The 26760-nt window shown below is 42.0% G+C and overlaps 1 protein-coding gene across 1 annotated transcript in view; it reads left to right on the top strand.

The window, feature by feature from the left end:
• Positions 1-12242: 12242 nt before the first annotated feature.
• Positions 12243-26760, top strand: part of MUSK (muscle associated receptor tyrosine kinase) — a 52824-nt gene continuing 38306 nt past the window's right edge. The window contains exons 1-5 of the mRNA XM_057423147.1: positions 12243-12936; positions 17240-17366; positions 20514-20665; positions 22128-22255; positions 22771-22912. Coding sequence (XP_057279130.1) covers positions 12825-12936; positions 17240-17366; positions 20514-20665; positions 22128-22255; positions 22771-22912 — 661 coding nt within the window. The 5' untranslated portion in view covers positions 12243-12824. The remainder of the gene's footprint in view (positions 12937-17239; positions 17367-20513; positions 20666-22127; positions 22256-22770; positions 22913-26760) is intronic.

The following is a 26760-nucleotide window of genomic DNA, read 5'->3' as shown; positions in this document are numbered from 1 at the left end:
GATGCTTGTTTCTGGGACCAGGGAGGGTCTTAAGAACTGTGATCCTCAAGACAGGGTAAGAATGTTATCAAATCTGAGTGTTTCCTATGAAATATCTTCAATCAGATCAAACTTGACTCTTTTGAAAATGGATATCTTGCTCTCTGGGACTTATCAAGTAACATCCAAATAACAAATATCAAACAGCATCCAAAGCCTATTCCTGTCCTTTTAGTGGAGGATGTGTACAAAGGAAGCAGATTATTCTGCATCTATGTCTATAGCTAACACAAGGGCACAGGAGGAAACTCACACAGGAATGACTCTTTTTGGATAAGAAGAGAGAATTTTCCTTCCAAAATGACCTTATTGCAGAGTTGAACTTCTTACCTGCTTTTGACTTGGTGGTAACCTCCTAGGCTCATCCTCAATGTTTCCTAAATGGTCTTTAGTTCAATAACTTGAACATCCCCATTGTACTTCTCTTATGAGCCTCTGTCCCTGGAAATTCAGATACTTTGAACCGTGGCAGTTTCTTGTTGAAAGAGCAAGCTCACTGGAGGTAAGTAAGGTGCACAGTTTCAGATACGTGCCTGAAGCGCTGACTCATTGTGGTGCACAGAGCAAGTCACTTCAGTCTTTGCACTTGCCAAGCCAAGCCACAAGGGATGTTGCATTTTGTACCAAGTGAGAATACTATTCTTATCAGCAAGTAGACACTGCATCACAGAATCCCATTTGAGTTGCCTTTCCTCAAAACTAAGCCCGCCTGCAGATGTTTTAGAAGTCCAGGGTCAGTTAGATTTGAACTACCATAAATCAGACAGTAATTAAATCAGAGGAGGATAATCCAAGAACTGTGCCTCTGAATTATCAGTACTTTGAACCTATTAGAGGCTTTGTATGACAAAAATCTTCTGGGGATTAGTCCCAGACTGCATTTTTCTTTTTAAAGCCTCACTTATTTTTCCTAGTGTTTGGGAGAGTTTAACTTGGCTATGTTCAATGATCCCCATTAACTGACTTGAATAAAGTAATAGCTTTTTGATAAAATCAGATACTTCACACAGTATTAGAAAATGATTGTCTGAAGATTGGATAAGAATGCAGCTAAAAATCCAGAGACTTTCCTTGCATTTTCATTCATTGCCAATTCTTTATGTAGGACCAACATTTACTCACGCAAAAACTTACGTAGGAAAAGCTTCTTTAGATGACTTCCCAGTTATAATGAAAAGCTTTAGAAATTAATGCATGTCTCTGCAAAAGAAGGGGAACAAATCTTTGTAATCCACTTCTGAACAACAACATATCTTTTTTTATTAGGGGTGTTAGGATTTTTAGAAACATAGAATGGTTTAGCTTGGGGGGGACCTTAAAGCTCATCTAGTTCCAACCCCCCTGCCACAGGCAGGGACACCTTCCACTAGTCCAGGTTGCCCAAAGCCCCATGAGTAAAGACGTCAAAATTAAGATGCATCACTAGAAAATGTTTTTTGCACCTTTGCAGCCATTTTAGGACTATTCCTTCTTCCGGATGTCAGGGTTTGCTCACTATGAGTGTTTTGTATGCGTGTAGATCTCCCATGCTGGGTAGCACTGCAGGGATTCCTACCATTATGGCCATACTGCTGGTAGGAGGCATGTCCCCTGAAAAATCCTACTAGGGGCACAAGCCACTCATGCTGGCTCCCAGGTCACCAGTTATCTCCGACAGGGTTAAAATATACTGGACCTGTTCACTGCTGCTCTATCCTCCCACCCAGGATTTCATGAGCTTTGTGAGATGGGTACTTTCTGTGCCTCCTGGTTCTGCTCTCTCGTAGTGCTAGGTATTGCTGAGGAAATGCTCTCATGCCTTGGGCCACAACAGTCAGGGATTTTCTGGCTAGATTTCTTATTCCATGCTCTCTGTAGTACTAAAATGGCTGCTTACAAAGTAACTAACAGGATAGTAGCTAATAAGTGGAGAAGCTATTATTCTGGTACGATTTAATCACTGCCTCTTCGGTTTCACAGTCACAGCTTCATGCCCACAGCTGCTAGTGCCCAGTGGGTGATACGGATATTTATAGACCATTGCCTCCATAATGGAGTAAGGGTTTAAAAAAGCATTACGAAGCCAGCAGGCTGGCAGCAGACTCAGATTGCCAGCACAAGGATGGTGAGAAAGGTGCAAGGTGTATTGTAGCTTGTGCTCTAAAAGACTTTCTACTGACTACAAGCACTCTTGACTAGTCCTTTGTTTCTCAGTTTGAGATCTGCAGGTTATGCTTTCTAGCTCATGTGCAGCAAACAAGGGAAGTCTCTCTACCTCCTTCAGAACTTTTGTTAAGAAGAAACGGAGCTGCTCTTATTATGGTGGCGTTCAGTGTGGATTTCTGACCTCTCCCTGTGTCGGCAGCATTAGAAATGTACAGGCGCTTGGTAGGAAAGTCTAGGTGAGCCTGCCTATGTTGGGGGGATGCCATTTGAAACAGAGCAGGCAGATTGCATGTGCTGGTGCGGTCAGGGTACCCGCACTGAATCTCATTAAGCTAGACATTGCCAAGCACAATCCTCATTGGTCTGTGAGGCCTGCTTCCAGCCCACCAAGTACCTTCATCTCTCAAGGCCAGCCTCTGCTTCTTCCCACACCACTCACGAACTCCACATTTTTTAAGATCCATTACTTCCCCTTTCTTGCCTGCTGTGGCTGGGCCTGTTTCTCACGTGCTTTCTATATACTGTGCTGACTCTGACTTTGCCACGTATAACTTGTGCAATGCCACTTACAGTAAGTAGCAGTAGCTACTGTAATACCCAACTTCATTTCTGGCTAAGTGTCCCTGTTCCTTTCCCCCAGCACTGATGTTGAGGTCAATTAATTGCAGGATGGAGGAAAAGGTGTGTTTCCCATCCACCTGGGCATCAGTGAAGGCTGGGCATTGTCACAGACAGGTAGTGCAACCTCAGAGAGAACAGCAGGCTCATTGCCACAACACAGCAGGTCTTTACTAGCCCTTGCACCAACTTCTCTTACCTAACTGAATGTGGAATACTGTACCTGACAGCCTAAATCCTGCTATGCCTGAAGACAGCAGTGGTGGATCTAAGTTCTTGATGGTGCACTGGAAGGGCCACAGACCTTTTATCAAGCTTTGTAGGAGCTTGGACTGGACAAAGCCTGTGTCTGTGATGCCTCTGAGCTCACGTAAAGAGAGGAGAGTCTAGACATTCACACAGTTGCTCAAGTACCAGCTGCACAGAAGGAATTGTGTAATTTTGTGCTTCTGACAGGCAGGGAGCAGCAGGTGGGGATGGTTTCAGCACAGAGTGCTACACTGGCAGCACCTTTGCTTTTAAGGGCAAAGTCTGAGGAGGAAGAGCCAAGTCCCTTTTCTTAGCAAATGCATATGGTGGTGTGTCTTGTAACATGGCAAGCTGCAGAATCACTTGGCAAAAAAATTGTCATGAAGTGCACTTGCTGGAAATGTTGATACACACTTTATGAAAAACATGCTGTATGTTTGGTCACTCTGTGATGCATGGTAACAAACCAAGGGTGGGTAGATCAGAGGGAGTGAGTTAAAGGTCTGTCAGAGGATTATAGTCACCTGTGTTCCAGAAAAAAACCCCTGCTTTTAGCATCTGATGTTCAGGGTAAATTTGTGCTTCTGGAATGGTTTTCAGACATGGAATTGTCCCCAGTCAAATATGGGAGTTGCTTCTCCCTGTGCAAAGTGCATGGGGACATCCTTAAAGACTGAGGTCATATCCTAGGTCCATCCTCAGTGTGCTGACTGCTCCCAGGCCATCTCCTAGCATGAGGGACTTTTTGATGGGTGCAACACTGATCTGTGCTAGGAGATGCCAGGCATCTGCAAAGGCTTGGGGAAGTGTCAGAAGATGAGACTTTTTCCTGCTTTTGAATCAAACTTTGGGTCCTCTTAAAAACCGAGTTGTTTTATTATGTTATACATAATAATACAAATATATTGTATTTTAGCCAAATGTCATGCTACACATGAATGTCACCACAATGTGATACACTGGGGACAAATTTTAGAGGAACCCGATGCATCTGTTGAAATACTGTGGGGCTCATTCTCCCCAAATAAAGCCCCTAAAACCTCAGAAGGTCCTTTGAAACTCTACACTTTGTTGCTCTGGTTAATTTGCCACTGCAGAAGTCTGTCTCAGGGGCTTTTATTTTCTCTTATTCAGAAAGATTTTTTCCACTGACTGGAACAGGACGGTCTTGTCATTTCTGACAGCCAGTATCCAAGAACTGCAGCCCGGAAAAAGTGTGGCTGTGAATCATTTCAACAGAGCACACTACTCCTGTGTATGTGGGTTCTTGAACCAGGTCCCAGTCCTGTTGCCAGGGCTGCACAAGTTAATTTTGCTCCAGCATTTTCAACTGTTGGGATTGTATCACATTATCTGATGTTGTGCTTAATGCCTCAGGCCCCTAGGACTATACGATTATGTAAGAATCTCTGCCTTTCTTATGAAATAAAGTTCATTTTCTATTTTCTTCCAGAAGAACTTAGAAATGTGACCCTTAATAGTGCAGGCAACGTGAGGTTACTCACCCTGTACTGTTACGTTTAAGTGGACTATGATTTTTTTAAGACCTGACTAAGGGTTTTTGAATGCCTGAGGGATACTAGTGTATTTTCAAAAATACAACTACTGTTCAGCTTTTCAGCTTGATTTCTTATTTCCTCAGCCTGGCAGCATTGCCTAATTCAGGGATTTTGTTTCTCTGAATGTTTTGAATGCTGTAGCTCTGTAGTGCATTTCTGACATTCCAAAAACAAGCCCCCAGGAGCCTCTGTCATACATCTATTGTTGGAGGTGCCTTAACAAATGTCCTACTTCACATTTACAGTTTCAAAATCATGCTTGTCCACAAAAAATGGCTGCTAGATATATAATTTTTGGCACCATCTCCATGATGAAACTTTCTTCGGCACGCAAATTCCGTCGTGGATAGCAGGGATCTTCTTTTTCCAGTGCCTGAAAGTATAGAGGTGGCTGCTTTCAACTACCCATGTGTGCACCTTGACTCTTATATGCAGCTATCTCACACATTTGTGACTTTACAGGTTGTCCTGAGTTCAGCAGTAGCAGTCGTTTTTTTTCTTCTTAGTACGTGGTGCAGTGTTGTGTTTTTGATTTTCAGCACTGTTCCCAGTTCAACAGCTCAACTGATTCCTACTTTTGCTGGCTCAGTATCTGGGAAGATGAGTTGTCTATTGCTCCAGGACCTTGTCCCTCTCACCTTTAGGTGGCCACTGGAAGAAAAAGCATCCACTGTTGTCTAACCCCTGATGATGCTGGTGGGTGGTATTACAGCTTGCAACCACTGATGGACTGTGCAATGCTTTTCCCTACTTATAGGAATAAAGAAAAGAACTGAGTGGGAAGAAGACAATGCCTTCTTCAAAGTGGGACGCTATGAATTATTGTGCTACAGCTCTTGGCTAAAGGGGATAGGTGGCAGTGATTGGGAGGGGTTTATTGGGACAAGCGCATAGCATGGGACAAGCACTGCCAATTGGCATCGATGACAACAGCCCCAGAGCTAGGGCTAGGCTCTCTGCAGAGCTGTAGACAGTTGCTTAATATCTGTCCAGCTTAGCTGGGTGTAGAAAGAAAAGTGAATGTCATTTGCAAAAGGCTGTCCAGATTGCTTCTGCTGGTATGAAGAGCACACTGGCATGAGTGAGGAGACCAGCTCTGGGGTTCACCTATGCTGGGGAAAATCCAAACACCCAGAGATCCCCAAGACATTTTTATTTTTTTTTGCCTGAATTAAAACGCTAGGCTCTCCTTGCTGCACTAAAATGGAAGGCCTGACTTTGGTTGAGAATTTCAGCCCTGTGTATGCCTCCAGATGACACAGCAGTGGGAAACACTTCTAGTGCTGGAAGCTCAAGGTACCTGCTCTTGCAGTGTGCAAGCTCTTTGGCACAGCCATGTTAAAACAACTCTTAAGGGGGATTTTGGTTTAGGTCAGGCTCTTGCCAGAAGGCAGCTGGGAGGCTGTCCACCTTGGATGGTTGAGCAGCACGGATGCAGGCTGGTGGTGGTGGTTGCTGTTACAGACAGAACCTTCTCACTTCTTCTAGGTTTTTCTTGCTAGAAACTGCATTTTGCCTCACACATGGGATTATTCTTTCATAAAAATTCAGACTTTTAACAGAAACTTTATGCTGTAAGTGCAGAATCTGTCTTCTGTTATAACTTGGTTAAAGTAGGAAGATACTTCCATTGAAGTTGTAATTTAGGGGCTACACAGAGGCTTAATTTAAAATGTCTCCATGGGCAGAATACTTCTTCAGCTGGAGATAAATACAGGAGAGCAGAGTAGTTTACAGAGCATAGCAGCTGCACAGAGAACCTCTGATGTGCAGATAAGACAAAAAACTGAAGTCTAAATTGATGCTAATCAAATATGAAGTACAGGCCCAGTTCTACAGAAGGACAAACTGGCATAGCTCCACTATTGCCAAGGGAACAATAACAATTTATTTACATCAGGTGAAAGTCTGCAGACAGTCTGCGGAAATTCAAGTCCTTCCTGCTTTTTCTGTCTTGCACCTTAAACTGTCTTATCAACACCAGTAGGAACTAGGTGTCAGCAAAAGTGGGATTTCCATGCCCTGCTGAGACAGGAGCAGGTCTTTGTGCAGCCCTCACGGACCATCTTCTGTGTCTTCAAATGGCTGGGGAAGAGTTATGGATTGGGGATGTGATGATTTGTCTGCTTGGTGTAGAGCATGGAGGGCCACAGGGCACAGCTGATGTCACCTCAGGGAGCTGCGTCGCCTGTTCGAAGGTGTGTGGACAGCACTGCAGTTCAGTAGACCCAGTCTGCACCAAGCCATGGAAAAGCCCGTGCCTGCTCCAGGCATGCCAACAGGCACTGCTTGGCAGCTGTGGTGCATTAAATGCAGTGTTGGGAGGGTGAAATCCAGCCCTGCAGCACACCTTGCTGTGGCAGTCAAAGGTGACACCTCAAGGATTGTTTCTGAAGCAAACAGTGCCGTGGCTACAGTCCCACATAGTTGTGCAGGGGCCCATGAGGAGCTGTGCGCTGCTAATGACATGTTTTTGAGGCTTGGGTCTTTGGTTCTGCTCTCATTTCCTGCCTTATGTCAGTCATCCAGATGCACATCACCATGACAGTGTTTGCAGTTAAATATGCTGAATGTGTTGGATGCCTCTTTTGGCTAAAGACCCACCATTTGACAAAAGAGACATACCTGTATGTATTGCTATACTTATTGTGGTGCTTCCAAATAATAGGCAGCAGTGTTCAAATAGAAGCCAATGAGACTGCTGTAGTAGGTAGCTATTGGGATGGTTCAAAACACTATAGACAAGAATGCTGCTTCGAGTGAAGTTCACACCAGGACCTGATCTCTGCAGTGCAAGCCTCTCTCCCATAGAAATGACTGGGTTGTCACCAAGGATTATGACTTCAAATGGGCAGCAGGTGAACTCTAAGAAATAAAGATCACAGGCAATCTCCTGCTCTCAGTTACGCTCCATTGACGTCAGTGGGGTTGCCTGGGGTTAACTTAGAGTGGAATTTAGTTCCTTGTTTTTAATGCATGTAGCTGAAGCCCACCCAGATGTTTTTCAGCATATGGTACAGTGTCTAAAAATGTCACCAGTTGCTCCTGGGCTACACATGCTGCAAAGTTCTTCTTGCTATCACAGTAGTAGGAAAAAAGCTATCTCATCCAGAAGAAGCTCATGGAGCTGTTTCACATGTTGCAGCATGCTGTGCACTATTCAGTAAAATTAAAGGGTATAGGATGCCCTTGGGACTTGTGTGTTGCACACCTCCTGCAACTGGCTGTGGTAACCTGCCATCAGCTGTCAGAACACAACAGCTCCATTTCAGGTGTCCTGTTCCATTGGAAAACATACTATTGCATGGGTACAGGTATTTCTGAAACTTGAATGTTTCCTCATATCATGCCCATATGTAACACCTCCCAGATCCAGTTTGACTCCAGAGAGAAGCTGCAATATTTCAGAGCTGCCATAGTGGTGGGTGAGAAAGGTATTTACAGGCCTATGAATACATATCACTTAGGAAAGCTAATTTCTATGCTGTAAAGGGCCAGTTTTCCAATCAAAGCCAGTTTTGCTAGAGGCTGTAGGTTTGAAATTGAATGGGTTGTTTGCTTTGTGGCACATCTCTAAACTCCTGCTTTTTGGCTTTTGCTCTTCCACACTCTGAAATGGCAATCAAGGACAACAAATAGTGACAGACACAACTTACAAATCAGACATTTTCCAATCTGACATGAGGCATGACAGTACATAGATTTATTTCATAGTGCTTTTCCTTGGTTCTAGTTTTGATTGCTTTAGAGATTTGCTGACAATAATTAAAACATTTCTTACAGGAATTCTGATACACCATAGACACATTCTATTTCATAGTGTCTGTATTTATGCAGTAGTTGCTAATATTACCATCAGATCAAGCTGAGGTTGAATGTAATTCTTAGTGAGAGTGAGATTTTATAAGATGCAGTATTCTGGGATTGAAGTAAATGGGATATGTTATATCCCTAATGTATTCTTGTCCTGAAGCACCTCCTCATTTCTGCAGTGAGATGTTCCCTTTCACGTGGTCCTCATGGCTGAGTCCCTCCTTCTCCTGCTTCCCTGCAGTTCGACTCAGGGCTCCGCTACAACTGCTTTATTATAAATGCAGGTCTTGTTTTTTGCTGGATCGTGGTACTGTGTAATAGAGAGCAGGTTTTGTCCATCGACAATCACCCTGGCCCTCCAGACTGCACTCTGCTGGTGGCAGCCAAAGGATGAAGGCTGGGGAACGAGGGCTGTGCTTGTCTGTGGCATCCCTGTTTGGTGAAACATGGGTATCTCTGACTCCCCCTGCTCAGCTCAGGGACAGCATTATGTTTGCAGGGAGGAAAGGGTTATTGAGGGTGTGAGCTTTCCCTGTGTTATGCTGTGGGGCTGGCTGCTGTGGGCAGGGAGGTGAAATAGGGGCCCTAGTCAGTACTGTTAGATCCTCTGAGATCAAAAATTACAGGAAAGTTTATAGCAATAAGATATCGAGAAATTAATGCAAATCTTAGGTTTGCCAATACCCACGAATGAAGATAAGGGGACTATTTTAGATTCAGGCATCAGAGCTCAGCCAGTGTTGAAATATCAGTAGGAGGTGAGAGTTTGGTCCAGACAGCTGAGGGCAGAGGCCAAGCCAAATGCACCTGAAACCCTGCAACTTAAAGACAGTAAGTGGGTCTTCGGGATGGTTCTGTGTTTAGAGAATAGTCTTAATTAATTTTGACAATTAAAAAATCATACCCCAAACAAAAAAAAAAAACAAAACTCAAAACAAACCCACAACCCACAAGTGGATGGTAAAGAGCCACAGCAGCATAGCTTATTCCCTCACTTGTTACACTGAATACATCATTTGCTATTACTGGAACAAGGAACAATAACTTACTGGTCATATATGCGTAACAGGTTAGGTTAAATCCTTTGGAGCTGGTGGCTGGAAGCTGCTTCCACTCAGGATCACTGTAAAGAAGCAAGTTGTAATGTGAAGCAACAGAGCTAAACCACTATTTACCCCCTCCCCAAATGCTGACATGCATTGTCAGAGATGACCTTTCCATGCCATACACCCAGGACTGTGTGTGTGCTGCATTTAGATACAGCTGACAATGTGGGCAGGGTGGACCTGGGAGGACTGGTGCGCCCATAACCCTGTGGCTATGTGACCTTGATTCATTTCTGTGCAGGGCCAGGTCATCAGATGAGTTTCACTATCAAATGTTTTGTGAAGATGCCCTGTATCTGAGAGTGCAAAAGCTCTGAAGAGGCAAGCAGCAATGGAGCACCCGGCACAGGGTAGTACATGCACAGATGTGTATGCGTGCATCTCAGGGAAAGACCACACAATATATGTCCTTCTGTATTCTGTGCTGACTGGAAGAGGCTTGAAGCCATGACATGGGAGCTTGGGGTCTGAAGATCACTTGTGTTTTGGTCTGTACTCGTCTGTTACCTTGCCAGGTTAGGGCTTGCTCTTCTTCTGGCTTGATTGTTACATATACAAATTGAGCTCAATAGTAGTGACCTAGTCATTTTTGCAGATTCTTGTTGCTGCTGAAAAGCAAGGAAAAATAGTCTGGCCTGTTGTGTAAGGCCTCAGATATGATCTTAGGCTTCAAAGACTATGTCTATGTTGCACTCAGAAGTGTGACTGCAGAACTGGCAGCACCAGAGCTGAAGACCAGTGGCTGATGTATTTACTCAGGTAGGTTGCCAGCACCGACAATGATGACATTGCATTAAAATGCACACTGGTCAGGCTGGGTTAGTGCTGACTTGGATATTCCTGTGTGAATCACATGGGTGACTGGGCCATTGTGAAAGCAACTTCATTGGGCGCCTCCGTAGAAGGAGTTTGTTCTGTGGCTGGACACTTTCTGCTGGAAATACCTGCTTTAGCCTGTCTACTTGGATGAACATCTGGTACTATCTACGGAGAAGACATCCCAGATGCTGATATGGGGGAAAATGCAATTTTCGAAGTATCCAATGATCAAATCATGTTGCATTAGCGTGTAAAACTGTCAGCCTCCAGCAGAGCAGTTGGGAGAAGGAGGGAGAGAAGAGATGTGCAGACAATTAATCAACTGGAAGACAGTTACCTGAACTATTCAGCAAAGTCTTAGAAATTTGGACTTTCTTTGTAGTTATGCTTTTATTAAAAAATACTGTATGTATTAACAGTCACTCTGCAAACAATTTGCAAAGGGAAAAAATTTAGCCAGGTGAAGGAATGGTACAGCACACTTTGTGTACTGAACTTCATGAACTGACTTCGTCCACTGAACTGCATGAACTGCCTGCAGTGCCTGAAAGCTGTGGACTGCTTCTTGTTACTTGTGTAGGCTGCTGGGACCTCATCTCAGCAGAGTACTTGGGTCATGACAGCAAATAACAAAAGCTGTAAACAATAATTAGCTATAAATCAACAAACAGAAAACTCCTAAATACTGGGAGTGAAAATTAAAGGAGTATATAAAATAAAATAAAGTAAATATTGCTTTCATAAGGTAAGCCAGGAAAATGCTTGGAATCAAAGAAAATTTGGTGTCACTGGTATTTCATTTCCCTGATTTCACTCTATGCAGAAATATGTCTCCGTGAAGGATACAGAGGATCACCAGCTTCCTGTATATATTGTTTTTTAGCTGTATGTCATGTGTAGCTGGATAACAAAGTAACTCCACCTTGTGCCTGTGTATGCTCTCTACTTCCACTTAAAATGTAAATTTACATCCTTTTAGATTAGAGCAGTGGAGCTCACTGTAGTCCTTAATAAAATAGAGGAAGTGAGAGGCTAGGGATACTTTGGTAATCCTAAAAATACAAAGGCAGTATTAACATTCAACAGCTGTCACTGTCAGTATCATTTCCAGATGCTGTAATTGGCAAGTAAAAGAGAAAGATTAATTTTTGTACTTGTCTGGATCAGTTTCAAAGTCCTCCTAACACAGCCCTGACAGAAATCCAGTGATGTAGAAGTCTTTGGTAAAGTCTTTCCATTGAGACAACTTTACTCTAAAGGACCAAGTTGTATTTCTATGGAGCAGATTAATTGGATGCAATTGGTCTGATCAAACCAAAAGATCTATTTGTAAGTTCTGCCATAAGTCAGGATTTCTCTGTTTCCTCCTAGGATTACTATTGTTTTATTGTTGTCTTTGTTGTTTTTGTTAGATCCAGAATTCCTAGAAGATCTTTAACACATATTCGTCAAGTGCTTCTGCTTTTATTCATCTTCAGAGGAGCACTTGTCTAAGGATCTTTGCTCCTAATAAGTTGTTGCATATCCTCAAAGTAACATTGGCATTATCATGGCATGCCAAACCACTGGGATTCAAACATGCATAGCTCTGGCCAGCTTTAATCCATTTACTCCTTAGAGGAAGCATTGCTGAACTGTGCATATTCATTGCAGAACTAACTGTAAAAAAGTGGTCGAAACTGAGAGGTTCAGCAAATGAAAGAAATTCCAGAGATCTCAAAGTATCTTTTACTGTGATATGTTATGACTGCATATTCCTTTTCCTCAAACTATGTCTTTTGGTACAAAGCTCACATCTGCTCTACTGATAACATGATGTAAAGTAACTGGAGTCATGTTCCCAGGACATCACCATTTTTTGGTCTGTTTCCAGGACAAGGCTCTGCTTTTTCAGTGTGATGTGATGGCCCTCAAACACCACCAACCACTTTAGCAAAGAAGGGCATTTTCAGCCCTCAACGCCAACATCTTGTGCTCCAGCAAATACATTTGTTAAGAAAAGAAATGCTATCAGCGGGGCAACAGGTGGCATATTGCAGCCAATCATGAAAGGTTATAATAAGACAGAGGGAGTACATGTGAGATAGAGGATAAAAAATGAGAAAGAGGGGGACTAAGGTGAAGGGAAATCCAGTGGCAAGCATTTTTTCCACAACTGCAGTTACACAATGCTGAAATAAAGGCCTGGTGACTTTCCAGTGCTAGTGTAGGGTACTTCCCTGGAAATGCATTTGCCTATTGTACTCCTCTCTGTTTGCTTAGAAGGAATTCAGAAGGGATTTGCTTTCTCTTGTTTCACAAGCCCCACGCTTTCACGCTGACCGAAGTGGATACGCACCAGCTGGCTATGTCTGTCACCACTGCCGGGTGGGAGAATTCCTGATTATACTTAGATCCCACAGACCCTGCTCTGTCATTAGCAGAGAAGGTCTGCTTGTGCACCGCAGTCTGAAATGCAGCCATCCGGGAATGCTGAATGCCTTGCTTGAAGGAGCCTTCTGGATCAAACATGAATGACCTGCTGAAGGTGCCCCTGGTGCACGTCCTCACGCTGGCATCCCTCAGCTTGGCCGAAACACTCCTGAAAGGTTTGCTTGGAGGGGTTTTGCCCTGCTCTGCTTCTGCCACTTACTGAAGGAGGTTTTGAAAAGAGGAAGGCATCTCTGGTAACAGTTGGCTGGGTGGCACAGAAGCGCTCCTGAAAAGGACAGAAATGTGCTGCTTTTGCTGGTCACTTCACTGCTTTTAGAAGGATAGCAGTGAAAATGATCTCGTGTATGGGATCAGAGGTTCTTTTCTAGGAAGAGCACATAGTTCTGTTAGAATGGGAAGGGGAGGCCTTTGGGTTCAGGCTGGGTGGGATGGACATTTCTCATGTCAGATGAAGCTTACAGGTTTTAATGGCTGGTAGCACCCATTGCTGCAGAACCTAAGATTTGTCGCATTCTGAATGCCTGTGTATGCTTATAAATATATAAAGCTCAAAAGAGAAGTAAATAGCTATAACATTTTTACAGAGTGTGTATATATATATATATATAAATAAAAATATGCAGGTTTGTATTGCATATAACATAAAAGTTACGATACCTTCTTCCTCTCTTGTGTGTACATATACAGACACATGCACACATACTTTTAGCCAACTCAAGAACTGAGAAAAGTTTGTTTAGAAAAGTCTTTGAGGTACAAAGCGCAACAGCGTTCTTCTGGACATACTGTCTGGTACCCCAGCGGACAAATGGCTCTGCTGCATGGTGGTTGTCAGGAACCATTTGAAGCATACTGGAAACTTTGTAGCTTCAGCAAAACAAAGAAAAACCTTCAAGGATGTGTTAGGCCAACACGGCTGATCCTGCAGGCCTGTGCTCTTACAATTGTTAGTCAGGTTAGTCAGGTTGGACTCAAAATGTTTTTTTTTTTGAAAAAGTCTCCTTTATAAAAGCTTTTGAAATTATTTATTTTTTTTTCCTAAAGCACTAAAGTAAGTTGGTGAACCTTGGTCTTTTTGAAATCAGTGGTAAAATGGGATGGGAGAGACAAGAAAAACAAAGAGGAAGGGGTTTGATTTTTTTCTGGTGGAACAGTGCAATGAAGAGATGCGCATCCTTTTCTGAAACATCCTGGGTAGCCAAATTGGCTTGTTACCTGAGAGAGGCTGAAACGTGACTGCAACCTAGCAGTGCTCTGTAAAGGTTTTGAGGCATTAGCTGGAAGCACGATTAGCAGTTTTCGACGAGAGGAACAGCAACATCTCCTGGTGCCTGCAGCACCGCAGGGGAGACTGTCCCTGTTTTACTCTTTGCTTTGTTTGCTCAGCTTGTCTTGTTTCAAAAGTGTGAATCCAAACCCAAAGCCAACCAATCTGGAAGATTCTGGTGGGCTGGGAGTAGGAGGGCAATTTCTTGCAGGCCCGGTGACCAGCTTGGGTCATTTTGCTATCTTGGGAAACTACAGCTGACATCCGGAAAAATGGCACCTGTGGGGTTTTACAGATACCGAAGCTAATTGATTTTCAATGTTATTTAAAGCCACAGGACTACCTAAAATGTTTCAGAGACCTCCAGTGGATGTGTACAGAATGGCCCGGGGCCATTTCTATATGCTGACAGATATGTCTGTGCATTGTTTGGCTTTTATTTTCCCATGTTAAAATCTGGCAATGAAGGCACCAGAAGTTTTCACTGCTTTCCTGAGTAAACACAGACTGACACCAACACCTGAGCTTTCTTGGGTGGCTTTTAGAAGCAAGCACCACCACAGCCATTTTGGGGCTCTCTCATCGCCTCATGACAAAATGGCGTCACCCTCCCCTGCTCACTGTCCCCTGCAGACACACCATGTGTCCTCTGGCCTTGTGCCTTCTGCCCCTCACGCTGGCAGCAGGATCCTGCCTTCACCTCCCTGCTGGCCCAGCACACCTGTGTAATATCAGGAAGGTAAAACAGAGCATACGTTCCTGTGTAACCTGCTCTAGGTGTCCCTGCCTTGGCAGAGGGGTTGGACTAGATGACCTCCAGGGCTCCTTTCCAGCCCTCACCATTCTGTGTGATTCTCTGATGCAGAATTTGGAAAGGCAGCTTTAAAAAAAAAAAGTCCTCTTTCTATTTTTTACCGTAAGTAAAGTGCTGTTGGTTTGGACAGTATTTTCTGTTGGTATGGGGCTTGATTCTGCTGTAAGAACTGTGTGCTGGCTTTAAGGAGATGCTAAGTCAGAGCCAGTGTAGGCACTAATGCTAAGGACAATTCTGTCATCTGCTGAATTAAAGAGGTAAATGTCATAAAAGTACTTAACTGTTGTTAAAGAATTAATTTTATATATAAAACTAACAGCCCTTGCCTGCCCCAAAAATAGTTATTCTGCATACCAGCTGTTGGTACAAATCTAACTTTATTCTTTGTGCTATGCTTATTGTGACAGCATAGTCGTAAAACTGGTTGCTTGGAATTTTGGTGACTGTAAAAATTTACATTTCTCAGGGTTAAAAAAGCATCCTTCCAGAGATCAAGGCATGTGGAAAACTGCAATAAAATTTACCGTATAAAATTAGATTGTAAAACTCCTGGCTTAACGCCATCAAAACCCAATAAACTCTGTCACGAAACAGCAATGTCCTCTTTGAAGCAGACAAGATAGCCATCAGTGGAGGTTATTCTCCCAAGACAACCTTCAGCAGCATGGAAATTTAGGCTTTATGAAAATCTCCCACTTGCTTCCATTAGCATGGGGTTCACTTGGGGTGTAATATGGATAATGACTTCTATCTGATGTTACCCAAAATGAGCCAATAAATTGAAGGGTGATACAGTCTGAGGCAGTGATCTTAAATGATGAATCTGACACAGATGTGTTTTAACTAATGTTAAGTTAATATAATCTTTAGTGCAACCTTAGCTGTAGTTTTAAGATCCTTTTATATATGTGTAGTCATTACTAGTTATGCAATCTGAAGTCATATCATCTACAAATATTATTGAAGCAGATTCATTCTAATGAAATTTCAAAAGCGTTAGGCCTTTTACATAAACCTGGTAGTGAAAGATGATCCTTTCTTCCTCTAGCTGCATTCCAGCTCAATGACATTGTAATTTTTACACCCATGTAAATTGAAAAAGCATTAAGGTAAAGACTTTCTATCATTCTCAGTCACTTAAATTGGAACATCTTGCCTTTTTTTTTTTTTTGGGAGGGAGGGGTAAGATTGATGTAGTTCATTTTTTGCCTAGTTTTAAATCTTACTGTACTGTGGAGGGCCAGCAGATACATTTCAGGCAGGATTTTGCTGTGAAAAGACACACAGCATGCTGGATACTGCTACAGTCAGAGAGGAACAGGAAGATTACTGCATCTGCTGTACATGCTCAAGGTGGTGTGTCAGGAACATGGTATGAAACTAGTTCATCTCAGCACAGCTGTCGATGAAATCCAGTCCAACAAATACTGGATATATGTCCCTTGCAACCACAGATTAAAAGTCATTCAAGTGTCTTTGGAGGCAATGGCTGCAATGCATACCGTAGGCAGGGAGAGTGATTCACTAGGCATAGCCTTTGATCCCTTCCAGCAGTGCTTCAAGTCTTTTACTAGGGCATTGGAAAATGTTTCTAAAGATACATTCAAATAATGTATAACAGCAGGTCTGTGATTATAAGCATCAGACACAGCTACTAGACTTCTAAACCTGGTGCTACTTGGTTAGAAAAGGTGAGAAAAAGAGAATGTTTGCTACTTGTGCCAAAATTCAGGAAGACGTGAAGGGCCTTTACAAGCCTGGCTTTGAAAAATACAGTGCTATATAATAGGTTTGATTTGTTTTTTTGTTTTTTGTTTTTGTTTTTGGTTTTTCTTAGAGAAATTTGAGTTGATTGGAAAAAATACCGTATTAATAACAAACCCCAGATCTCATACATTACGAGCCAATAATAATGCAGTGTGCCAGCTGCAGGGGCAGGTCAGCTTGGATTTTATTTGTGTGCTGTTCCTTGCACTTTCAGCCCATGCAGTGCCACCCCTATAGCAGGGGGACAGCCTCACCTATGTCCTCGCATTATGCCATCCAGTGTTATGTACCTTAGGGGAGAGGAGGGTTAGAAACCAAGGACACACTGGGCTTGTTGGAGCTGCCCCATGCTCTGTTTTGCACCCTGTAGAGAGAGCACAGGGTAAATGCAAAACCTGCAGGAAACAACAGAAGGCTGCAGCTACAAATGTGGAGGGACCTGTGTTACAGCAAATATGTAGAAGATGTGTAAAGCACCTCTGTGGTGTGGAAAGAGCCACCAAATGACCTTACAAGGACATGGGTGCCTCCATCAAAGAGTTCTGGCAGGCTTCGTGCCTCTCTCTGGGAGGCACTGGGAAGCTTTCTCATTTTCTCTTTGTTCACACAGCTCCATTGATCAGCACTCCTCTGGAAACTGTGGATGCCCTGGTAGAGGAAGTCGCTAAGTTTGTCTGTGTAGTGGAGTCATATCCTGAGCCAGAAATTACATGGACACGCAACGGAATTCCCATCAGGTAGGGAACGGCCCTAAATCCCTTTAGAATCTCCTGCCAAAACAGTCAGTGTTTTTCTTCATGATAAAGGAGCTATCCGGAAACTTCAGAATGAGTCTGTGGTGGGGAAAAGGACGAGCGGCTGTAACTATACAGGAATCTGTGCTCCTTAGGGAGTAACAGCAGCACCTGGGGGCTGCTCTTGCAGCTTCACACACTTGAGATTGGAGACAGTTCATTTCCGTGTCAAGAAATGAGTTTGCTTTTCAGCTTCAGACAATGAAATCTGCTCTGTTCCTCAGTTTATGCATTTATGAAGGAGAGTGCTGTATAGTATTTAAAAGGAGCATTGCCAGACTTGTTGCCTGAGATTCTGCAATGTGCTTGAAAAGTCTACATTGGAAGGAGGTTGTATCATGGTATTCTGGTTTGCTTCTAGTTCTGGATCATAGGAAACTGGCTTCTTATTGCTACAAGACACTATCAGATATTAACCACCAGTCATCAAGGTACTGCTGAAGAACAAAGCCTTGGAAATGTGTTATGGAAGTGCTACCAATGTCTTAGCCTTATTGCTGTATACAGGCTCTTGCAAAATAAACTGTACTTGATCTTCCAACTTTGAAATTACATCATGTCTTCTACATGTTTTCACATCAGTTTCTCATTCTAGATTGCTGTCAGTGACTCCATCTGTAAGGGAAAATTACGGAACAATATCTGTGTAACACAGTCAAGGCCCATTCTCCACAGAAGTTTCCCATGTAAGGCACATGGTCACCTGCAGCATGGTTCCTGCTATTGCAGTCAAGCATTCAAACAGTCCTTAAACCACTGCCTCAGGAGACTCCAAGGAAGTTAGCATCAGCAGGAGGATTCTGCATTTAGAAATCTGTTTTTCATTGCCTTCAGCAGAAACTCAGCAAAACCCTGGCCCTAGCCCTCTGACCCCGGCCTTGTTGTGGGTTGGAGGTCTGAATTTCCATGGATGTTATTCACAAATCAGGTCACCTTTCTCCTAATTGCTTCCCAATCAGTGACACCATGCCTGAAAATCAAAGCTGGGAGAGAAGTCATTCATGCAGTATCATGGACGTTACATGCCTTTCTCTCTCCATGCGTGGTCTTTGAAATTTCATTCTCTCTATTCTAAGATCATACAAAAAACAAAATAGTTTCTAACACCCATTCGCACATCCAGAAGCCCAATTTATTTTCCTAAAAGCCATCCTACTTTCTCTGGGACAGTGCCTTTTTTCACATATTTACTAAAAAGGAAAATACTGACCAAAAAGTCTCTGCTGGCCTGGCCAGAGAATGCAGGTGCTTTGTTCCCTTACTGGGACTTCTGGAGCAATATTAACAGTATCTTTCACTTTGTCAGAGCTGTGTTGGCATTAAAAGTGCTGCTAATACAAACGCTCAGACTAAAGACAGGGAAACAGATAAGCTGAAAATATCTGTTGCTTTCCAAGAACATGTATGAAAACATTTGCACAATGAAAAAGGGTCTGACCAGTGGATTTTTTTTTCCCCATGAAAAAAACTATATGTTTAAGTGCATCTGTTTGTATGTGTCAAACTTCAAAGGGGATAGTTATTGCAAGCAATAAATATCCGTTATTTTATTCACAAAATTTTCTTCTTTTGCCAAGAGAAGGTCCCAGCACCCTGAACAGACAGCTAAGCTAACCTTCTAAACAAACCAGTATGTAACCATGCAGCTTCAATGGGATATAGTGCCAGGATAGAGGGTCTTATCAACACTAGGATTCTGGAAACATCTTTCCTTAGGTGTGAAATCTTGTGCAAGACTTGCAGGTGCCCTGTGACAAGTGAAATGGTTACCTGTGTCATCTCCCAAGACACAGTGAGCCTTCCTCGGGGAAAGAAGGGAATGGAGCCTGCACTTCTTTTACATGATGGATGAGTTAACTGAGTACTCTTTCTTCCCAGGGTGAAAAAAAGGAGGGAAATACTGACTGAAAGGAGAAAGGCTGTTGAAAGGAAATGTGTGCCTGTAACATGATAGATGGCACAGTCAGATTACTCGGTGACTGCTGTGCATTTTTTAACAGTAAAAGACAAACAGGGCATATTGACCTGTCAGGCATTTATGACAGCTTGGTAGAAAATCCTCAAGTCAGATCCCTTTTGCCGCTATTTTCCAGAGTCGAAGGACAATTGTATGAAAGTGCTTACAAAAAGCATCGATAAAGGTGTAGAAATCAAACATGGAGGAACTTATGAAATGTTCTGCAAATCTTGTTACACTAAGGCTTTATTACACTCTTCCAGTTTTACGATGAAAATCAGAGATCAGCCCTCTGCTTTCTGTCTTTCCCTGGCTTTTGCACACATACATACACACATATCCCTCATGCTCATATATAGAATTGATTTTTGCTCTGCAAACTTTGTTACAATATCCCCAACCTTTGTTGCACCTATTTCAGGGCTTTTCTTGACTTTCCAAGTCAAAGCCTGCTGTCACTGAACTACAGCCATCCTTTCATCCCCTAATCTTTGGATGACTTCTTTTTTTCAGCACATTTCTTTGCCTTTTTTTATTAAAAAAAACAAACCCCTGCAGGTCAAACCACTTCTGGATGCAGACATAAATCTACTTGTTTTTTTTTGTTGGTTTGAGTCTTTCTTTTTTTTTTTTTCCCCACAACAGTGAAATGTTTCCATAGCATTAACTCTTTAATAAAAAAAAAATTATTATTTTTTTTTATTCTGAAGAAGGTTTCTTTAAAAAAACCTCAGGTTTTTAAAGTCAATTCCATTTCCTGTATAGGCAGTCTTTCTCTTTCACTGAGTCATGATACCTAAAACAGAACCAAGCTGGATTAGATTACTTGCACTCATGGCTGTCCTTGGTCAGGCAGAAACCCAACCGCTAACTTTACCAATACCTGGCTGGAGGAAGAATTGCCACCATGTTCGTGGCAGACAGGAACCGCATGGTCTAGTGGGGACCAAACCAAATATTAAGGCCTAGCTTGATATTTTCAATGCTTTCTTTTCTTTTTTTCAGATTGAAATTAAAGAGTAAAACAAATTGCCATTTGTAGTACCATCAGTGGTCTGCAGACATAAGTGCAATTTCCCCTCTCCATCCCTGGCTGTCCCCCTACCCCTGACAATTTGTTCTGTGCCCTGCAGGCTGTTTGACACCCGGTATAGCATACAGAGGAACGGGCAGCTTCTGACCATTTTGAGTGTGGAGGACAGTGATGATGGGGTGTACTGCTGCACAGCGGATAATGGGGTTGGAGCAGCTGCCCAGAGCTGTGGAGCTCTCCAAGTGAAAATGCGTAAGTGGGAATGCAATTTCTTTCTGTCATCATGTGAGAATGTAATTGAGAGCCTGAGCAAGCTCCCAGGTATGGCTCCTGTGGGACCGTGCTCAGGGCAGATCCATGTTGCTTTGGGGCTGGGTAGGGTCCTTTGAGGTGGAGACATGACATATTTGATCATATATTAACTAAAAGCAGTTATGATTATTCAGTTTGAATAACATACACTTGTGCTGGGATCAGAGGAACTCTTTGCATAACACAGGATATAAAACAGTGCTTTGAAGAACACCCTTTGTACAGAACTTTGTAAAAGCAGCACAATTTGATAGATTAAACCTCTGTGGCAGTACTGCATAAATCCCTTGTGAATTTTAAACATAAGATTTCACTAATCAGATTTATTCCTGAGAATGGCAAAAGCAAGTAAGTGCTGTTTAGATGTTCTTAATAGCAGTCTTGACAGGTCTGGAGCACTGTGGTGTAAACCTCATCATCCCACGGGGATGGAAGAGAACTGGTTCTCTCAAAGGACTATATACAAGCTGAACTTGGTGAAACTGAACTCACATGGCCACAGTTATTTATACAAACACTGAAAAAGCTAGCTGAGATATTACTGGCTAAAGTGTCTGTTTTGTAGGTAAAGATTTGTTTGTGCTAATGAGAGTGACCCTTCAGGCCTGGTAATTCTGGGACTCTCCAGAACCCCAGTTGCCTGCAGGTGGGGGCTAGGTAGGCTTTCTGAAGGTAATTTCTCTGCTAGTTTGGTATTGTACAAGGGAGGGAAAACTTCCCATCTCCCAAAACACTAAGATGAAGATTTTCTTTACTCCCAGCTCAGAGTAAGCTAAGTCATGGTTTTCTTTGGCTAAAATGACTTTATTTTTTTCCCATACTAACTTTAAAGGAGCTTGATTGTTTTTTTCTTTAAGGATGCTTTCTCTTTTTTACTAGCACAGCTATAAACCCTTCAGTGAAGGACACAAGTTGCATTTACATGCCTTTCTTGTGAAGCTAGAGACAATCCTAGCTTAAAACTCTTTCAAAACTGATTCACTCCAGATCTGAACTTTCACACATGACACTGTTTATGCAGTGAAGAATGTCAAAACCTGGAATGCAAATGTTCTTCAATATTGGAAATACTCTTATCTGGATTTGGATTTTAGCTCAGGCCCTCATTCAAGTGGCTTTCAATCTCCCATTTGTGAAAACAAAAACCCATGAAAGTTTTGTGCTGCATTTGTGCCCATAAACTGAAAAGCTGAACACTGTGCTTAAGGAAGTTTTTTCTTTCCAAGACAGCTCATGACTTACTAAGACTGCTTCTTAGTCTACTAAGACTATTTTTAGCAATGAAAATTAAAAAGCAGCAGAGATTTTTTGTAATTTCTGAACTTGTCCTGTTCTTGTATCTCTTACCCTCAGTTTGACTTCATTTGTTTTTGTTTTTGCTTTTTTACTTCTAAATATTTAGGACCCAAAATAACCCGACCACCTGTAAATGTAGAAATAATAGAAGGGTTAAAGGCTGTTCTTCCTTGTACTACAATGGGGAACCCAAAACCTTTTGTTTCATGGATCAAAGGAGAAACAGCTGTAAAGGTGAGTACAGAATGAAATTTAAGTAATGCTAACTATTCACTAATGGTACTGTGTTAAAATATGAGCATCAATTACAGCATTTGTAAATTCTAGTTGCTAAGAAGCAAGCATTTGAGGAATCCATGGTTCATCTCATAAATGTCTGCATTCGCAATAATTCTACCTATAAACCAAACATTCTCTGTGTATCTATATTTTATATGACATGTATTTATTACTACTAAGCGTAGCCAAATGCTGCTAAATTTGTGAGTATTCTCTTAAATGAGAGCTACTGAGCCACTTAGCTAAGATTCAGGCTCTTTGGAAGATGTAATTCACTGATCTGCAAAATGAGGAATGGGTGAGTGTGTCATTACACAGCTGAGCAGGAAGAGCTTGCTCCAGATCCTTCAGATGTAGGACAACACAAATGATTTTCATGCTTGTAAGTGCAGTCTGTCAGTGGACATTTGGTGCTGCTTGTGTGCAGTCTGCATGTAGAGCCCTACCTTGATTGCTCCTTCCTCCAACAGGAGAATGCTCGCATTGCTGTCCTCGATTCGGGGAATTTAAGGATCCACAACGTTCAAAGAGAAGATGCAGGACAATATCGATGTGTAGCCAAGAACAGCCTGGGCACAACTTATTCAAAACCTGCAACAGTGGTAGTGGAAGGTGAGTAATCCTTGCACCAGGCTCCAGCTCCATGTGCCAGCTCCTTGTGTGTATCCTGTTAACTTGAATTAACCTGAAGTTTCACACTGATGTCAACAAAAATATCCTAAGGGGTGACCCAAAAGGCAGAAAAGACAGGAAAAGAAAGCATAGTGCGAAATAAGGAAAATTTGTACACAAATATCCCAGTGCTGGCTGATAGTGAAAGAAATTATCTGTGGAGGGTCCTTGTCCATGGCTGCTGTGGCTCTGGTGGGATATTTGTCTAAGTAAGGACTCCCAAATATGTTTTTATTTCTGACTGATGGTTTCTAAGTTGCCACCCTGTTTCTTGTGTGAAAAGTCCCACCAGACTTGTGGTTATTCACTATGGCTTGTGGAGATGGACAAGTAGAAAGCTGGTGGCCCCAGAAACTTGCTGCAGAGAGCCTGATCAGAGAGAGCTGCAGCTACGAACAGTGAAGCATTTTGCAGCATTATGTGTATGTCCTCCCTTTCCTATGATTTTCCATCTGAATTGGTTGATTATTCTGGTAAATAGACCTCTTCTCTTTGAAGACTTGAACATTTTCTGCGTGCTAAACTGAACACCAGATTCATTTTTCAGTTTCTGGCCTTTATGTGCTCAGTGTCTGCCTCTTATTTGCAGAAGGTGTTTGTTTTGTGGTATAAATGATCACCAGTTTCAGAGTGCTGAGACCAGTAGACCACAGGGGAACTCAAATGTAGGTGATGAGGCATTCAATACTCCTGAATACTGTAAGAGAAGTTGGGTTATGCAAGGTTTTGCAAAGTGAGACAAGGGATGACTGACTCACTGGATGAACTTATTTCTTATTCAGAATGACTGTACTGTAGAAAGTGGAGAAGGGTCTCCATTTGCCTAGTAAGCTTCACAAGATGGCTGTAGATTACGTTTAGCCTAGAACTATCACACATTACTCTGGGTGCAATCCCATTTCTAAGAGGACCATTGACTTTTTTTTTCTGGGAGCAGTATTTAGATATTAGATCCAAGTACCAATTACTGTAGGCCTGTCGCTTCCCTAAAAAATGCATTAATTTTCATTTCTTTTAATTTCTTTTTCTTTTTTCTTTTTTCTTTTTCTTTTTTCTTTTTTCTTTTTCTTTTTTTTTCATTTTTCTTTTTCTTTTTTGTGTTTTTCTTTTTTCTTTCTCCTTTTTCTTTTATATTTACATTTGCAGACTTCAAGTATTTATTCCTTAAATAGCATTTAAACAGGAAAGTAGCTATTCCTAATCTAGCTGTACTTCTCCCAAGCTAAAAGCAATGGGGCAAAATGAAGACACTTTGATCTGGCTGGGAGCAGCTTGGGCCCTGTGTTTTGGTTTGGACCCATCACTGAGACAGTGGCCGAATTAACTGTGAATGGCAAATACTTGATGCTGTGCATACAAGTCCCACCTCCATGCTGAAGGGCCTCAGGAACTGGGCTTTTATTGGTCAAAATCTATCTACAAGAACCAGTTAGAGGATCTAAAAGTGAGGTGGAACTGTACCAAAATCCAGGCTGCTATGGCTGATACCTTGTTTTGTCTGTTTCCAGAATTATGTGGCTTCCTGTTAATTCAAGGAATGGCAAAATAATTCACAAATATCCTACTTGCAAAGGGGAGCTTGTTTGTGTTCTTTTTAAAATGAGGAATATTAGTTCTTAATTAATCAATAGGATCTCAGTGCTCCCACACAACCTATTCCCTTGTGTTCCATTCATAGGTTGGATGAACAAACAATGCTGTTCTCCAGGCTTGTCTAGGTTTCTCTGGTGGGGCACTCATACGATATACCTTGTTTTAGACTGACACCCAAACTAGACCAATGCATGTTTGGCTTACTTTTTCGGTTCCAAAATCCAAAGGTAATAATATCATTACTGCAGCTTGTTGTGTATACAGATCCCTTCCCTGCTGAGTATTTTAGATTAATTCTTATGGATACTTAGCAAATGTACATATGTGTATAAAGTATACATACCTGTGTATGCATGTATACATGTATGCATCCCCCTCACACACCTCTTTTGTTATTGTTTTTAGTATCCCTACCCTCCTACCTCTCATACACCCTTAGTATCAGCACTTTAAAATAACTCCAAGTAAATAATAATCTAAAATTATTTGATGCAGGAAAATCACAGTTCAATCCATCTTCTTTGAACAATCATTATATTCAGAAAACTTATGAGAATATGCTGCTTATTGCTTCTCTGTAATAACAGTATAATACATTTCCTTAAATCCTGTTGGTACCGTTCACTTGAGTTACTTCCCTGCATTGTGGGGCTTAATATTAAAATAAGATAACTAAGCATGGCTGGTTAACTACAAAGATTTAGTCATGAAGTAAATGCCTATTCAAAGAGCAGTGCAAACATTTATGACTAGCTAAATATAGATCACAGGTCCAGGTTTCTGAAAGACATTTCTAGTTTTCTATTGTCAGCTGCCATTTTAACGGGTTCAGTACTAGTTCTGCAATTAGTTGCAGGCATTGTTCAAAGTGCAGGAGTTTCTAACTCCTTGAAAGACTGACTCTTTGCCTCTTGCATGCAGTCAGGCTCTTCAATGCACATATAATCAGACACAGGCTTATATAACTTGCTGAAGTGGGGCTCAGAAACTACAGCAAATCTCAGATATGTAAAACTGTCTATGCAGGATCCACTCATTCAAAATGATGATAATCTTGGCCCAAGCATTTACGCCACTGAGATGTCTCATGGTCCTATTTCTTGTCCAGTTTCAGCAGTCCAGGATGCAATAGTATGAAAAATCCTACTATTTTGATTTTCCAAATATTTTTGTTCCATTCCTTGTTGACTTTCCTCAACATTTGTAGTACTGGCCCCTGTTTATTTCTTTTAAAGCACATCTTTAGTATTTTAAAAAGTTTATTATTTTAAAAGCAAAGTTAAAATCAGTTGAGCAATGATTTCAGATGAAAACTCAGTCACAGTTCTTGTCAGGAAAAAGAAAGCAACAAAGGCGTCTCTTAGAGGAACTGCTTTTTCAGTTATCCCTGATTTTCACTAGGGAACTGGGGGAAAGGAGATAGGGATCCTCTGGGTGCTGCCGCCTCCATAGACTAGTCCCCAGCCAGTCCAGACTGCTTCCTCTCCTGGGACATGTTTCAGGCACCAGAGTTCAAGTGATAAACTCTAATCATTTATTGAGCTGTGCTAGGATTTTAATTAAACGGGTTGAAGAAAAGCCTGTCCTTTGGACTGTGTTTTTCTTCAAGTTCAGGGCAAATCCAAGTGAATTTGGAAAAGTCATGATGAAATATATTTTCTCCTTACAGTGCATAACCCATGAGGGGTGGAAAGATGATTATAATGGATCTGACTGCTGGGTGTGTGGGAAGATCTGGGGTCTTCACTGGGAAACCTGCTGAGCCCTTGGACAACAAGGCTCCAAGCTATGCAAGAGCTCATCAGGTTCAACTTCTGGGTCTGCTGCTTAAGGCATGTCCTTTGTGGTCCCCATGGCTTGACATGTGTAACAATTATATTCTCCATACCCGTGATGTATAAATTGTACGATCTCTTGCCTGGTAAGAGGCATGGAAATATTCCTATTATAAGCATGCCTACCACTCAGACAGACAGAGGCTGCCTGGTAGGTTTTGATTTTTATTTAATATGCAAAATAAATTCTGCTAGACACTGTTGCTTTAATCTCGTCCTGTGTTTTTCAGATGTGGTACTTATAACCAATATTCAAAGTATATACAATTACTGCATCAAATAAGAAGCATCTAATGCAAAACAGCAGTAAACCAATACGTTTTGCAATGATTTACAGGCTTGATTGCCTCACCTGGGCTC

The sequence above is a fragment of the Pezoporus wallicus genome, unplaced genomic scaffold, assembly GCF_028554395.1.
Source record: "Pezoporus wallicus isolate ANWC-B61680 ecotype Strahan unplaced genomic scaffold, APGP_CSIRO_Pwel_v1 contig_7243, whole genome shotgun sequence".
NCBI lineage: Eukaryota > Metazoa > Chordata > Aves > Psittaciformes > Psittacidae > Pezoporus > Pezoporus wallicus.
This window is presented reverse-complemented; position numbering and strand designations above follow the sequence as displayed.